The sequence below is a fragment of the Dunckerocampus dactyliophorus genome, chromosome 17, assembly GCF_027744805.1.
Source record: "Dunckerocampus dactyliophorus isolate RoL2022-P2 chromosome 17, RoL_Ddac_1.1, whole genome shotgun sequence".
Lineage (NCBI taxonomy): Eukaryota > Metazoa > Chordata > Actinopteri > Syngnathiformes > Syngnathidae > Dunckerocampus > Dunckerocampus dactyliophorus.
The window spans coordinates 8,311,463-8,326,753 of record NC_072835.1 but is presented as its reverse complement, the minus strand read 5'-3'; the positions used below and the strand labels follow the sequence as shown (position 1 = coordinate 8,326,753).

The 15,291-nt window shown below is 40.3% G+C and overlaps 1 protein-coding gene across 3 annotated transcripts in view; it reads right to left on the bottom strand.

Annotated features, from left to right (window-relative positions):
* LOC129169914 (syntaxin-binding protein 1) overlaps window positions 1-15,291 on the bottom strand; it is a 54,907-nt gene that overhangs the window by 37,379 nt on the left and 2,237 nt on the right. For 2 of the 3 annotated variants that reach the window (XM_054756880.1, XM_054756881.1), the window contains exons 2-4: window positions 2,758-2,807; window positions 1,345-1,426; window positions 1,186-1,262 (exon numbers count right to left, since the gene is read on the bottom strand). In XM_054756880.1, coding sequence (XP_054612855.1) covers window positions 1,186-1,262; window positions 1,345-1,426; window positions 2,758-2,807 — 209 coding nt within the window. Of the gene's footprint in view, window positions 1-1,185; window positions 1,263-1,344; window positions 1,427-2,757; window positions 2,808-11,771; window positions 11,913-15,291 lie in introns of all 3 variants that reach the window. The other variant, XM_054756882.1, reaches the window with a different exon arrangement.

Below are 15,291 nucleotides of genomic sequence, written 5' to 3'. Positions count from 1 at the left end.
GAGACCCTGGGCAGGCCACCAATCAACCACAGTACACGTACTGTGGAACCTTGGTAAGCATCATTAATCCATTACAGAAGGTCCAACTCTAAGTGAAACGTACTCTAACCCAGGGGTCCAAACTTTTTCCACCGAGGGCTGCATACTGAAAGGTCAAAGAATGCCGGGGGCCACTTTGATATTTGTTATTTATTAACAGTGTCAACAGTCAAGCTTTTTCTCTTTACATAATGCCTTTAGCTATATTTTCCACATTTTCGCCGTTGTTTTTTTGCTTAATGATATTTCTACCATGTGCTGCGGCCCGATAAAAAAATGAACCCCAGAACGCACCTTGGACACCCGAGGTCTAACTGAAGAATGAAGAAATGTGTTCTACTAAAAACTGTGCATTCATTTGTAACTGCTAAGCAGCAATGCACTGACTGCCTATTCAAGTACGAGTTACTCAATTATGGGTTGCTTTTGTTCTTCAAAGCACGGAACTTGTCAATGTTGTGCACTGCCAGTGTCACTAGTACTACTACTACTACCACTACTACAACAACGATGGTGAAAAAATCTAGCTCAGATAAAAGCCAAAGCCTAGCCCCTCTGTTCCGGCTAACAATGTCGCAGTACCTACCAGCCTGCGCCCAGACTCACCACAGCACGCTTCAGCCATCGCCCGGTAGAAAAGAAGTAATATCGTCCACTGATTCAGTCTCAAACAAGCATCTCCACACCTATAGGGCCCCTTTACACTTAATCTACCACCATAGAGTCAGTGCTTTTTGTGTGAGTCAAATGTCTGTTAATTAAATGCAAAAATCCTTACATTTTTTGATGCAATACATCATTGGACAACTGCGGCCAGTGTTTCAGAATGTAGCATGTCTTACTTGTATAATGTGATGTCAGCCTTTGCACACATTGCTACAAACATGACAGAAAATAATTGAGAACCACTGATCTACAGTTATTGTCATGCCATGTCAAAGTAAAAGCAGAACTTGTTTTATGATGACATGGGAACAACATGCATTTTGAAGAATCAAATTACGGTGTAACAATTACAACCTGGAGACCATGGGAAAAAAGAAGTGAAAGAGGTCTACAGTGGAGTGTTTGAACGGACAGCAGCTGACGACATTGCCGACCTCTGTTGTAACGAGAGGGAGGAGGAAGGGGAGTGAGCATGCTAACCTTTTCTGTCGGTGTAATCAGGAAAATGGCCTCCAAGCTGGGAAGAGGCTCTCGTCGCTTGTTGATGTCCTCCACAACTGGAAGAAACATTACATTGCAGATGTGTTTGGAGAAGTACACATGCAGTGTGACATGGAAAGGTGAGACCATCTGACTTACTGGTGATGCCCTCTGTCATGATGTCTGTCATCTTGCAGCAAGAAGACAACATCCTCATGCTCAGCTGGTCCACAATCAGGGCCTGTAAACAAGAGAGACATTTAACTAGATCCCCACTTCAAGCGTAGAGGATTGGGTTTAGAGCCAGTGACAGTGGAACCTCGGTTTTCATCATTGTTTCCAAATCAGTCTTTCTCATAAGAAAGAATGTACATCCAATGAATCAGTTCCAGACACCCAACAGTTTTAACACAAAACATGTTTTATAGAGAATGCAGCAATATCTCGTTTTTCACTGTTAACTGGTTGCAGACCCAACTGTGAGAAGCGAAATTAGGATTACTTCTTTATAAATCAAATATTTTCATAGTTAGAGCATAGTAGACCTATTTACGACCTTCAAAGTACATTTTCTTAACATTATTAGAGCCCTATAGACATGAAATAACACCCCATAGTCACCTTTGCACTCATATTAGCCAATATAGTGGACATAATAAGACATAAGAAATAAGACATAAATAAGACGTGTCATAAGACATGTTAGCTTATGGTCGTGCGTGTTGCTGTAAATGTGTTCCGGTGCTCAGGGAGCTGAGTGAGGGGGGGATAGAAAGTGACGTCGGGGGTTGAGAGTTGAGTTTTAGCTTGCCATGGGTTACGGCCGCAACAGTAGCCTGTGTTAGGGATTATTGTGACTGTTGTGAGATAATCCAAAACTGCAATAAAAGCCTGTTGTGTTCTGACAATCAAGTCTGGTTTGAAAGTCTTCAGAAGTTGATTTGTTGTTGTACTGGTTTGCACTGACAAATCCTGAATGCTATGTCAGCACTCTTTTTCTGTTACTAAGTCTTGTCACGCTGGTCCCTTTTTTATTTAATTGTTAAAATGGTATTTTATGGTGTTGGTAAACGCTCAAAAATTTCAAGCCTATGACTTGGGATCTGACTCGACCTGTCTTGTCTTGACTTGACTTGGACTTGGACGTTTTTACTCGAAATTTGGGATTAAAGACTTGAGACTTACTTGACACTTGCAAAACACTGACTTGCTCCCACTTCTGACAATCATCATAACACACATTGGCCCAGCTCACTATCTGTAATGTTCCCTTTTAAACTGTTCCCGTGTTAAAGGTTCCGACCTTTACATTACAATTCCATTGTAACAGACGCTCCCGTCTGAGGAGACGGCGCTCACTTTTTTCCATGACTATTTTTTTACTTACGTCACATATTGGTGAGTGAAGAGAAGCGTTTTGTTTTGAAAAGCAGGCAGTGTGTTTCATTTCTGTTACTGAGCTCTGAGCAAGTAATGTTATCTTACTGTTTGAATCGTAAACATTAATAGCTGTACTTTATGAAAAGAATGTTCACAATGTAGAATTGTATTGTAATCATATCGGCTTTTTACCTTCCATTCTCCCTTCTTCTTCACCTTCTTGATGACATCATTCATAATCTCTGCAACACAGAGACAACAAGCAATTATACGTCTTTTGCATTGAATTGAATTTAATGTGTGAATTAAAAGCACGTGTACACACCATTGCCAGTAATACTCATTGAACATCAAAATTGATTACAATGGAGAGATTTAAGATATATACAATATATACAGTATATTCAAGTCAATGTCAGCAGAAAGTATTAATCCTGAATTGCACAGGAAACCCTGGAGAAGAAAAACATGCATCAGTCACAGATAATATACCCCACTAGAACCCATCTATGTTGGAAAATAATCCAATGAGAGGTCACAACAGACATGTAAGAATACATAATTGGCGGTGATCCCTATCTGCTATCTGCTCGTAAAACGATGCAATATCACGGTTATCACTAAGCCTTTCTGCCCTTGCTAAAACCTGACCTGAACCTGAAATGAAAGATGATCACAGAACAATGACTGAATTAAATTACTATGTAATTAGTGTATAATGTATTTCTGTATCTCCATTTAAGACTGAGGGTTAATTAGCTCATTTTGCAACAAGTGGAGGCAAGCTGGTATCAGATCGATACCAAAATTTGCAGTGTCACCCACCCCGAGTGTTTTACTTGGTAGACTCTGAGCGACTCTCGCTTGGGAAGCAGGAGGTGCTTTGCTGGACTGCTTTGTGAATAGTTGTAAATAGTCCATGTTTAATGTCATGTAAGTTGTTGTTTGTCATGTCCTGTGTTGTGCTTATCTCTTTTATCTTTCTCTGACACCATGGCCATTCATAGGAATGAAACACTGAATGGCCATGGTGTGTCAACGCGAGATCACCACGATATTGTCACTAAATGAAACAGAGAGTCCGGATCAGGTTTAGTCTTTTTTCCTTTCATTTAACCTCTTCAACCCTTGGCTTGAGAGGTTTCCTAGAAACAGACACATCCGAAATAAGGGGGAGACTTCGATGGTTGCTGTACAGTAGATATACAGTATAAATATATCAGTGAATAATACTTGTACTGTTGGAAAGGCTATGTGTTAGCTTTCAAACGCTGCTGAGTTTGTTCCGTTTAACTGCCTGTGGTTTGCTTGGTCTTCTGTTTGTCTAAAACCGGTTTAGTTGAGCTTTTATCTGACATTCTTCCAGTTATGTGGATGTGTAGCTTGTGTACCTGTATATTCATATGCAATGGATGCAGTCATTATGGCATGGCAAGCCACACTTCTCTGTTACGAGAGCACATGGACGCACAGTGTAGCGTCCCCACAGAGTCACACAGAGTCTGACGATCTTTTATAACTTTATTCTCACCTGAACGCATCAACATCAACAACAGTGCAATTCCACACTATATATGTATTGCCAACTCACAAACACATCTCTCTGTTTGTCCTGGGAACAATACGTCGTCATTGTGGACGTGCATTCACAAACACTACGAACTCTGAACATCACAACAACATCTTTATTACAGTATATGTGTATGTGTGGTCTACATTAAACAGAAAGACAAAGAAAACCAATAAGTGGATACTCTCATCAGCATTTAAGTGTGCTCAGAAATTCTAGAAAATGCGCCAAAAACGCGAATTAAAGTTAAATTACGTAATGTCTTTGAAGGCAACCTCTCACTGCTCATAATAACAAGGTCTAAGTGTGATTCAAATGTTATGCTGCTAAAGAGGCAACATTTTTGACAGGTGTGCTATCTTTTAACTGGATTAGAATCTTCAGTTCATTTGGCAGTATGAATACAAACAAATATATACAACAATATTCACAGACAAATACGGCTTTACGATTACAGGTGACCCGCTCAGGTGATGTGGCCCATGGAGAAAACGAGTTTGACGCACAAAGCAACATTAAAAACAAAGACCGACCCACATCAAGTCATTGGAGCAGTACTGTAAAGTTCTTAAGATCTGTGCCAGAACGATAAAGAATGTTTTTTGTTCCTACGGATTGGAAGCAGTGAAGGCTCCAGTGCCACAGGATGAGTGGCTTCCACAAACAAAGGCTCAATCTGTCACTCGTTTCCTCAGGTTTTGCATTTCAGCATTTTTCTGATAAAAGCCGTAAGAATAGCAAGTCTTTATACTCCAAAATGGTGTTTTTTCTGTATTTCCAGTGTGTCACTTAATTTCCCACTGCTAACAAAGAAAATAATTCCATGTTTGACTTCACTATCTACTATACTTATGTCCTGTTTGGTTTTGGTCTGGTGCAAATAAACCTAATAAAACTACTTCTCTGCTTCACCAAGACATTTAAGGCAAACAAAGTTAACAATGAACCCAGAGAATATACAATTATAGAAATGCAACACTTATTCCATGGCAGTAGCATAGAAAGAGCAGGCCACTTCATTAGACAACAACAATGTAGATTCGGCCCTGCTGATGTCCTAATACACAATACAGGAAAACACCAGTCCGACACAGGGGAAAGGACCTGATCAAACACACTGCAACAGCTGTGTCAACCAAATAGGGACACACACACACACACAGACACACACCCAACACACACACATACAAAGGCCTCACAATCTCTCTCCTGTCCAGTTTAGCAGGATACACATCCTCATGGTTGGAACCTTCTAGAACAAACACATAAGACTCAAGTGATTTTCTCAATTCACACTTGTACACTATCTGCACTTTACATATGATATTGTTCTGGAAAACAAGCATATTTCATAGCATACTAGCTTTTGTCAAAAAAAGACATATGCAGTGTTCCCCCGTTAATTGCGCGGGATAGGTTCCCAAAATAGCCTGCAATAAGTGAAATCCGTGACGTAGCCAACTATATTTTTGTACAATGATTATATATGTTTTAAAGCTGTAAAACTCCTTATACACTTTTCTCAGACAGGCATTAACATTTTATTACATTTCTCTCTTGCTTAAACACTCGAAGTTCATATTATTTTGAACTTTAATGATCAATTTACAAGATTGGACACAAGAAATTAAGTGTCTCACTCCTCTGACCGTGGCTTGTGGCTGTAGCGTTTTTGTATCCTTTTAAAACATATTCCTCCTCATCGTTCTCCATGGACCGAAGATTCATTTACTGTAATCCAGGCGACCTACAGCTGCGTAACTTCTGCCTTCGTTCAGCATGTAGGAAACAGGCAGTCTTGCACGAAGTACATTGATTGACAATGGTCTACAGCCAATCAGAACGCAGAACACAATGGGCAAGTTCTCCCTTAGCCAATCAGGACTGATGTGGCTCTACACATACTGAGATGAAGTGGACATGTCTGGACACGTCTTCAACTCTCACATGAGTATACAACACCCTCTAGTGGTAGCAGTAGTAAATACAATAACAGACCCATGCAACAGAGCACCGAGAGATCACTCGGATACACCACAAGGACACAGAACACAATGCGTGTTCATACGCTGTAGAACTGCACTTTAAAAAATCCGCGAAAGATGAACCGCAGTGTAGCGAGGGAACACTGTAACTTATTTACACATAGTAGATCAGTGATTCTCAACTGGTGAGTCGCGAACCCATTATCAGTGGGTGGCGAGTCTTAATCTTGGGCTTTTATTCTGAAGGTGAGTTTTTCATGCAGCAGGGTGTTGTCTATTAACACTCCTGAAGGTGGTGACAATGCTCTCCAGTGCTATTTGAAACCTCCTGTCATAGAAGAAGACCGACGTTAGATCATAAAATATTGAATGTGTCAGTCCGGTCTCTTATTGAGCCTTAGAAAGTGTTTGGCTGTAAATATTTTATGCTTATATGCATCAATCAGATGTTTAAGTGGAATGTGCTTCCGAGTTATCGCTTAATTGTCATATTTGGAAGTGTTCAATATTGCCATGTGAAATCGCTAATGCTAATTGCTAACACTTATATGGGATTTTCAATGTAAATTAGCATCAAGCCAGGACATTTGTTTAAATGCATGTTGTTTACGTTGAATGTCAAGAGAAATGATTTGGTATCTTATATAAGTCATAATGTGTAAGTAATCAATTATGTCACACAGCTGGCCTGGGAACGCCTCGGTGTCCTCCCGGTTGAACTGGAAGAACTGGCCGGGGACTGGGAAGTCTGGGCTTCCCTACTGAGGCCGCTGCTGCCCTGTGTGTTCAGTTTTAGAGGCTTGAAAAGGAAATCACCTGGAGTTTTTTATTGAGAACGTTATCTGTCTGCTTGTTTGTGGGAGCAGAATAGAAAACCTTTCTTTTCATTAAAGATACGATATTTGAGGAATTTGAGTTGAAAAATTTCCGCATTTTGGGTCGCCATTTGTCAAGAAGGGGTGATGGTGGATCTCACAGCCAAACCGGTTGACAACCACTGCAGCAGATCCTTGCTAATTGAAATGAAAAACCGCAAATAAATAATGCATCCATAAAAAGACCTAAAAATACCTATTTTGGATACTCTAAACCAGTGGTTGGGACCCAAAAGTGCCTCGCAGATCCATTCTCGGTGGGTCAAAATGACATTAACAACTGATGTCTGACTTATTTTGAAGTAATACTGAGCAACATTTTAGTCATCTTCCTCCTTGGCATATGTTCATTACACAGTTATAAGTGAAATATCTAATTTTGCGGTCTGATTTAGTGTAGTTTTCATATTCAATTTGAATGCATGCATACAGTTATGTTCTTCCTCATTTCCATTACAAAATGCCTTAATAAATTCTTCTAAAATGCACTTTGGACATGTAATTATGTGTATCAATGTTTATGACAGGTATTTAAAAAAAAAAAAACAATGGTTTGGCTTAAAGAGAAGTATAAAAAATATATAAATAAGTAAAGGACGGAATATATAAACATGAAAATAAAAATGACTTAAATGTGTAAAAAATAATTAAAATAATAAAACATTAAAATGACTCAAGTATAAAAAAAAATACTGAAAATAAATGAAAAATACATGAATTGAATTAAGTGTAAAACATAAAAATAAATATAAAATATAAAATCATTTAAATGAAAGTGTAAAAAGATACAATTGAATTCAATAAAAAATGTAAAAAATAAGAAGAATTATAATGACTTCATAAAAATGTCAAAAAAAATAACACAAATAATTAAAAATGACTTCACTGAAAGTGGGTTGTGATTTAATGACCATTGGAAATGTGGCCATTTGGGAACATGCCTCTCACATTTATGAAACGCTTTTTAAATTCAGCTTTATGCATAATGAAACAATTACACAAACAATTACATGCAGTGGAGAGTATTCTACCTGAACCCTTGAGTCGGACTTCAGCTCGGTCAAAGCTACTGTATATGCAGTTACGTAACACACTAACCAGACCCGGCCAACACGGGTGTAAGAAACACAAAAACAAAACATGACAAGTGTGTAAGCGCCATCCTTTACCCAGCCAGAGGCAGACTGACAGACCTTTCCCATGACATTGCACATCCAAATGTTTATATAGTCTATATCACTCGTTACTGTCATGTGAAAGTAATTAGCTCCTGCTAGATTCAAAGTAGTCACAGTCATAGTCATAGTATAGTTTTTATTTTGAACAGCCTTAATGAAATTCACAATAAGGATGCAACAGGCCCAAAAAGGAGTATAGGAAGAAAAAAAAGTTTCATACTACCCCTTCTCCGTGTCTAAGCAGATACTGCTAATCAGTTCGATCCTGTATTTAACATGTTCACTCTTCTAATAACGCGTGTTTACATTTTGCTCAATAAAAATGCAGTAAACAGCCTTTGCCAAACAGCAAGTGCAAAAAAATGATTCCAGTTTATGCCATTTTTTGGGATTGTAAAATCAGCAAAATAATCATTAGTGTAGACTCACTGTTGGGAGGCACTGTATGCAATGACTACATACTGTCTAGTCAGGTGCTCAGTGCAGAGTCTGCCTTCTTTATTACCAAAGGGATGGAGGGGCTGTGCAATGTATGTCTGTGCGAGGACTTATTGGTCCAAGTAGCACGACTTACTTACAGGTACAATGCAGAGTGGGTGGGAGAAGGACTTCCCTTGGCTGCTGCATGCTCAATTTTTAATTATTGCAGGGAAGCAGTAACAAAAATGAGAATAGACAATCCTCATACAGTGGGTAGTACCGTTTAGATAGACCATTAGGATTTAGGTAGAACGGGAAAAACATCACACTGTCACAATTTTGGTTGAGATGCGTTCAATGCTAGCAAGGATGCAAGTTTTGAAGCAGCATGAATACTCCATGCATGGATGTAAGAACTATGTTCACACAGTAGTCTATCTGTGCGGCATGAGATAAAGTTAGCACACGCACAATGGACATGCGTCAAGTGAGATGGATGTAACAGAGAGAATAAAAAAATGAAATAATGATAATTATTTTTCTTTCTGTGCGGCCCGGTACCAAATGACCCACGGCCCGGGGATTGTGTACCACTGCTGTATACTATATGCAGTGGAACTTGTTTCCGTTCACGCCCCTTGGACTGGTTGTCGACATAACACAAACTAAAACTAGGAATTGCTTCCACAATTACCCTTGGCTTTGGCCACAGTCATAAGGAGAATGGGCAATAATAAAAGACCTTATACGGCAGTTTGTTGACATTGGTTTCCTCCATTTGGCAGTAACAATCTTGAACCTGACTTATTTTGAACCTTACTTTGCACTGAACAGGCTGCATGGTTCAATGCCATGTAACAGTAGTACTCTTGCTGTGATTTCACGCTGCTTTGTAATTAAGGTTGGGCATGGAGCATCAATGGGAACCTCGACTAACATTTCAATTCTCCTGGGATTGTTCATTTTTAAAAATTTTGATGCCTACTTTCCCACGGGAAAAAAATGGCTGCATAATACCAACGAAGACAAAGCCAGCAAACCCCAACGAAGAAGGAAGGAAGGCAGGAAGCGTTTGTGTTCATCCATTTCAAACATGGACAGTGTGCGACAACGCCCCAAAATTTGGCTGAAATTCTGCAAGAAAAATGAAGGGCCAGTGCAGTGCATCACGCAAAGAAGGGTTCACCACTGACATGATTTAACACCTCTGGATTCCCGGTGCCGGACTTCTTCCAACCAGTCAGGTAAGTAAAACAATAAATTACGTCAATCTTATGCCAACACTGAAGCAGCAAACATATTATACTTTATACTGCGAAAACGGTGGCCAACTCGCATATCCAACGAACGGAAGGCTAACGTAACGACCTGACGCGTGTACTCCTATCTAAAGAGACTTCAAAACATTTCTGTTCAAGTTCAATGGTTGGATATTTACATAGTGGTTGAAAATAGACTGTGAGATATTCATCGTAACGTAATTCATAAAAAGTTCATATAATTAAAAAAAAAACATGGAGACATTTCATCCAAGAACTTTGGTTAGCGCCGTCACTTAAACCATGCAAACTTTTATGACCCTACCTTTGAATAGAATGGGAATCGAGAATTGTTAGGAACCGGAAACGAAACGAGGAATCGGAACCGGAATCGCTCGCATTCAAACGATGCCCAACCCTACTAGTAATCAAAAAGTTATCAACACGTCGGCATAAACAGACACATTTTTCACAGAAATGACCCTTCAGTGTATGTTGACGTCGACTTAAGCGGCCACTTTTGTGTAACAAGAACAACATGGTGGACCAGGACTTGATGAGAAACTTAAACAGGGCCGACTTAAGCAGGTTCCTCTGTATCACAAATAAATTCCTTGTTGGACGTAGCGTGTAACTAGCGCTGCAACTAACAATTATTTTCATAGTCGATGTAGCGACTATGTAGCGATGTAATTGATCTCATTTAGTATGTATTGTGCAAAACCAAGACAGGAACAACATCAAATTAAAAGCACAACGTGAATACAGACCCACCATCCACCACTATAAGCTTGGAGTTTGTTTTCCAGAGAGAAGATTATAGCGCCGCTGCTTGATGTGTGTGCTAACAGGCAGTGTGCTAGCATGAATTAACTTGAAGCTGTGCACACAACAAATACACATTAGCATTAGCACATTAGCCCTCAATAACGTCATCAAACTTTACCTTTATGCATTCCCATAAAGTATCAGCATTTGGGAGCAAATATGAAGTGAAAAAACCCTGATAAAAATACAGTATAGTTGACAATCTGTGCAGAGTGGGAGAAGGCTAGCGCACATACAATGGTGCGTTCAAGGACTGTCAAACAAAGTGGGACACTCAAAACAAGCAACAAAAATGCTAAAACTTCAAACTATATCATTTTTTTTATAAAATAATGGCCCATATTTCCAAAATTGATATGCATTTAAAATTGTATTTAGTTATGCCTGAAAGGTTTCCTCTGCCCAGTTCGGCCCCGCCCACGTACCGATACTGGGCCCCGGCCCGGTGGTTGGGGACCCTTAGTCCAGGGAATGTGCAGACTGTTAAATACGTCTGGTGCTATATACAGTATGTCTGTGAGGGGGTGGTGAGTGCTGGTGAGGGCGAGAGGAGGAGGAGGATGCATGCCAGCTCTGACGCAGCGTTCTTCTTCAGTGGAATTTCATTATATTTGCAACCCACCATACTGTATAAGCATGTTCTAAAACTAGCTCTGTTTCAGTCAGCCCTTCTTCATGCTCTGTAATCACAGCGACGTGTGGTGTGCGTGTGTGTGTGTAGTACCTGCTCGTATATATTTATTGTGTGTGCGTGATTCACAGTGGGTTGAGGGCTGCAAGCACTGGAGCAGACACTGAGGTCAAACCAATGTGATGCCGTGGTTCATGAAAGTCATTTTAGAGGTGTATATTAAAGGGATAGTTGGGATATTTTGACATGAAGTTGCCCCATCAGCAGTGGACTATATCAACTGTGATTTACCCCCCCTTTTGGTCCCGCGAGTCCAGCTGTTGTCGGATTTCCGTGACGAGGAACGTAGTTCCGCTTAGTTGCTGGGTCATTTTAGTAAAGAGCTGGCGTCTCAAAACAATATGCGTTCAAAAAAGTAAAACATCTGCATCATAAAAATGCCTCCTCTGAAAAATCAGACCTCACATATCGCCCGGCGTTATATTTGTCTCCTGCCGTGTCCCTGCGCACTGTCGCCTCTCTATTCGTGTGTATGTGATGAAGATGGTCGCATCTTCATCCGTGACGGAGCGCCACAGCTATCTTGTTTACGTGTGTTCCACTGCGGAAGAAGATGAAAAGAAAATTTTTGCTTTATAGCAAAGTCAAAAACAGCTTTCATACAAAATATACATTTTTGTACCAGCAGCTCTCATCCAAGAATAATGCTTGCAGACTTCAGTATATTATGAATAACCCAAAGAAGTAGGCTGCCCTTATTCACAAGTAATACAAAAAATACAAAGGAATAGGCCACAAGATATCAACATGCCTCTGCAACATATTGAACAGGTCAGCCATAGTCACACCCGTATGGCTCTCATGGAAGATTATTAGTCTGAATGTCCTGAATGAACTGACTGTTTGTATGTTGGAATGGTTTGAATCAGTAGAGAAATGTGAGAAATTTGGAACTTCGAAAAATGGTCTATTGATTTTCACTGGGAATGTTGTTGCAGAAAATGTGGAATTTGGGGAAAAGGGGGAATTTTTTGTTGGGTGCGTGAAATAGATGGCCTCAAGGAGCTGAATGTTTTGATGTTGGAATGGTTTGAATTGGTTGAGAAATAGGCAAGCACTAACCATTATTAAGCTCAAAGATCATTTCTGTTATGGAAAACGTGGAATTTTAGGGAGAGTGGAATTTTTGGGATGTGAAAAACTATTAGTCTGAATATCCTGGATTTTTTTTGGTTTTGGAATGGTTTGAAAGGGTATAGAAATGTAAGAATGAATAGAAGAACTTAGGTGCAGAATAACAAGTGCGAATGCTGTTCAGCAGCAATGCAGTCATCTCTCATTTCCAACCAGTCTGTAAACCGAAAATGCAAATATGAAATGCTACATATACTTTATACCTTGCAGCACATGCTGAGTGATGACACTCTGTTCATTTGGCCTCATTTTCCTTCTGCTCCCTCATATCGAGTCATGAACGATAAGGCTGAAGCGCTGCACGCCCATCCCCCTTCCCCTTCCCCTTCCGCTCCTGCTGCCGAGAGGACCCATGATAGTTCACCACGCGACCTCCCTCCTCTCTGCCTCCACCAATCCCAGCGCAGCTTCACGCCAGTCAAACAGAGCGCAGGTGTTTCCCAGTGCATCCTAGCGACGATCTCGCACCAAGTGTGTATACAACGTTCTGGAAAAGACTCCAAGAGTGTGGAAGTCCTAGCTTTACTGTGAGCGACTGCGTTATGTAAGCGCCAAGCTGAAACAGTGCATAAAATGACAATACATTTTTTGGTGTGAATTGTTTCTAAAAATAAGTGTGGTATCCTTTAAAATGACCACTCCACATGAAGATGCTCAGTGTTGCTGATGATACCATATACTGCTAAAATTGCGCAAAATATATACACAAGGCCAGAGGTGTGTATACACTTTAAGTCAGTCCCGTCTATGTAGACCAGCTCATCAAGTCCCAGTCCATCTTGTTCTTCCTATTACTAAAAAGTGTCCGCTTAAGTCGACGTCAACATAAAATCTGAGAGCCAAAAGTGTCATTTCATGAAAAATGGGTCATTTTACGTTGACAAGTGTTGTCGTACTGTTAACTTCATCATTATCAAAAACAGTGGCTTGATTGCTGTCTAAAAATGTGCACATGGTGACTTCCTGTTCAGTGCAAAGTCAAAATAAAAGCATGGCCACAGTAACTTACAAAATGCCATCCATCCATTTTCTATGCCGCTTGTCCTCACTAAATATGAGGGTGTATGCTGGAGCCTACCCCAGCTGACTTTGGGCACGCAGGGCACACGTGGACAACCATTCACACTCACATTCATACACTCATACCTAACATTAGGCCTGTCACGATAATTGATAAAACGATTAATCGAACGATAGAAAAAAACTAGGTCGATAATTTTGACGCCTCGACGTGCGACATGTACGTATGCCTGTTCCATTTCCTCGTCTTGCTGTAGCACACAGGCTGAATGACAACAGGGTTCACTCTGCTTGTGTCTGAGCGCATTGGTTGTATAGTCAAATTAAGGGAACGAGTGAGCCTTGAATTGAATACACTGAGTGCTAACTAGCAGTTAGCAAGCAAACGCTAATATGAATGAAAGCACAAAAGCGTTTGGAAACCGAATGCCACAGTTCGTCCCAGCAGTTGGCGCTTGCTGGGGCGTTTGACCGGCGAAGTGAATGTATAGTGCGAGCTTGCGATACCCAGCGTATATGAAGTGGTGGCGCCCCGCTATTCCTCAGTGCTATAATAGGCATCTTCTGTGCCTCACACAGATACACTACACTTGAGTAGCATCTAGTGGCTCAAATGTGAAATGACACAGTGATCACTGAATGATAAACTTAATGACAATATGCTCTTTAAAAAGGTCCAAATTATCGATTATCGTCGATAATTTATTGCACAATTATGGACCAGGAAAATTTGTTATCATGACAGGCCGACTTAACATGCATAATTTTGGAATGTGGGAGGAAACTGGAGTGTCCAGAGAAAACCCACACGCACAGGGAGAACATGTGGAGATTCAAACCCAGAGCTTCCCAATCTCCTGACTGTGTGGCCAACATGCTAACCATTAGACCACCATGTGGTCCACTAACAAAATGCTACCATTTAATTTTTTTTTTGATTACCGGAAGAAGGATTTGCTCATGTATGAAAGATATACAGTGGTACATCGGTTAACGTCCGCCCCAGTTAGCCCGTTTTTCGGTGACCATTCAAAAACCGTCGTCATTTCAGAGGTTTGTAAATGTGACCGAGTGGCTCCATCATCGGTACATGCATACACATCTACTCCGGTTCCCGCCTAACAGTCCAGCAACCCGACGGCGCATCAAGGGTGACGCTCAGTGTTTCTCATTTAACATCCATTAACACTCATTTCGGGTTTCAACAGCAACACATAAGCATTCAAACTTACTGTAGCACGGTCGCGGTATCCGCAGTCGAACATAGCACACGTCACCAGACATAAGGCATCCTCGCAACATCACTGCTGCCAGCGTTTTTGTTTTTTTTTCTTCCCATTTTCTCTATTAAACGGCAAGGTACATGTTTATTGGTTCTACAACCATGATATTTACATTGATACATTTTTTAATTGTTTGCAAATTTTGATTGCAGCAGAATAATGTGTATATTTTGTGTTATTTTGTTAATTGATGGGGTTTTTTGGGGTGGGGAGGGGGGGTGTTCCAACAAAACTAGGTAAAAGTGATGTTAAATGTTCAGTTGTCCATTCATTTGTCATTTGTAATTACTTTTGCACCATTTTTTGCATGTTAGATTATAATTTTGTCTATAACGTGTTTTGTGTTAACATTTTGGGGGGTCTGGAACAGATTAATTGGATTTACATTATTTTCTATGAGAAAATTTGCTTTGGTTAGAGTCCGTTTTGGTTTCAGTCGGACCTTCTGGAACGGATGCATGACGTTAACCAAGGCACCACTGT